Source organism: Morus notabilis, unplaced genomic scaffold (assembly GCF_000414095.1).
Source record: "Morus notabilis unplaced genomic scaffold, ASM41409v2 C11311600, whole genome shotgun sequence".
Lineage (NCBI taxonomy): Eukaryota > Viridiplantae > Streptophyta > Magnoliopsida > Rosales > Moraceae > Morus > Morus notabilis.
The window spans coordinates 1-779 of NW_010384920.1; the positions used below are offsets into that span (position 1 = coordinate 1).

Here is a 779-nt window from a genome sequence, read left to right on the forward strand (position 1 = left end):
TATATATACAACTTAAACTTTAACAGCTTGATCTAAGGTAGAAGAAAAGGGGCAAAAGATGATGAACCTGAAACAAAGCCAGAGTGGTTCCAGCCAGCAGAGACGTGAGTTATAAAGTGCGATTCCAAAAGCATTACAAGCTTTGCGTTTGGGCTATTCTCGGTATCTCCATGGCCAAGCTGACCAGATTCGCCTCTTCCCCAACTCAGTACTTTCCCACCTGCAATTGCAAAATGTGGGTTTTTTTAATTAATTAAAATATTAAAATATTAGAGAGATGTAAGAAGATGGAGCGGTCGGCGGACCAGCGGTCAAAGCGAGAACATGAGCGCCGCCGCAGGAGAGGAGAGAGAAAGAGGTGGGCCCGGCGGAGGAGAGAGCAGGGAGACGGAGTAGTTGAGGGAAGTGCTCATCCTGGAGCTTGCCCGTCCCCAGTTGCCCGTCAGTCCCTGCCCCCCAACACCATATTTCTTGATTTTCTTCTTCTTCTTCTTCTTTGCGTTTTAACTTGCCTTCCTCATCATTATCTTCCATCGTCAATAGATAAATCCTCGCTCCCTGTTCTGCTTTTAGTTCGGGACTTGAGTTCCAAAAACCACTATTTTTTATGCTTTTTAATTGAGTTCGGGACTTTGAGTATATGCTTTTTAATTGTCGCGCCCAATGCTTCAATGAGGAGTTGTTGAACTTATTTTTTATTATTTTTATTTTTCCTTCGCACCAATTTCCTGAATTTCTCGTGATTATTAATTTTTTTTATAAATATTATGAGAAATTGT

At 41.8% G+C, this 779-nt stretch overlaps 1 protein-coding gene across 1 annotated transcript; it reads right to left on the reverse strand.

Moving 5' to 3' along the window:
• Positions 1-67: 67 nt before the first annotated feature.
• LOC112094876 (ultraviolet-B receptor UVR8-like) lies at positions 68-599 on the reverse strand (the record flags this gene model as incomplete). Its single annotated transcript, XM_024176586.1, has 2 exons — positions 306-599; positions 68-220 (listed from the first exon to the last, which is right to left on the reverse strand). Coding segments are annotated over exons 1-2 (382 nt in total), but the record flags the coding sequence as incomplete, so codon positions are not given.
• Positions 600-779: the final 180 nt, after the last annotated feature.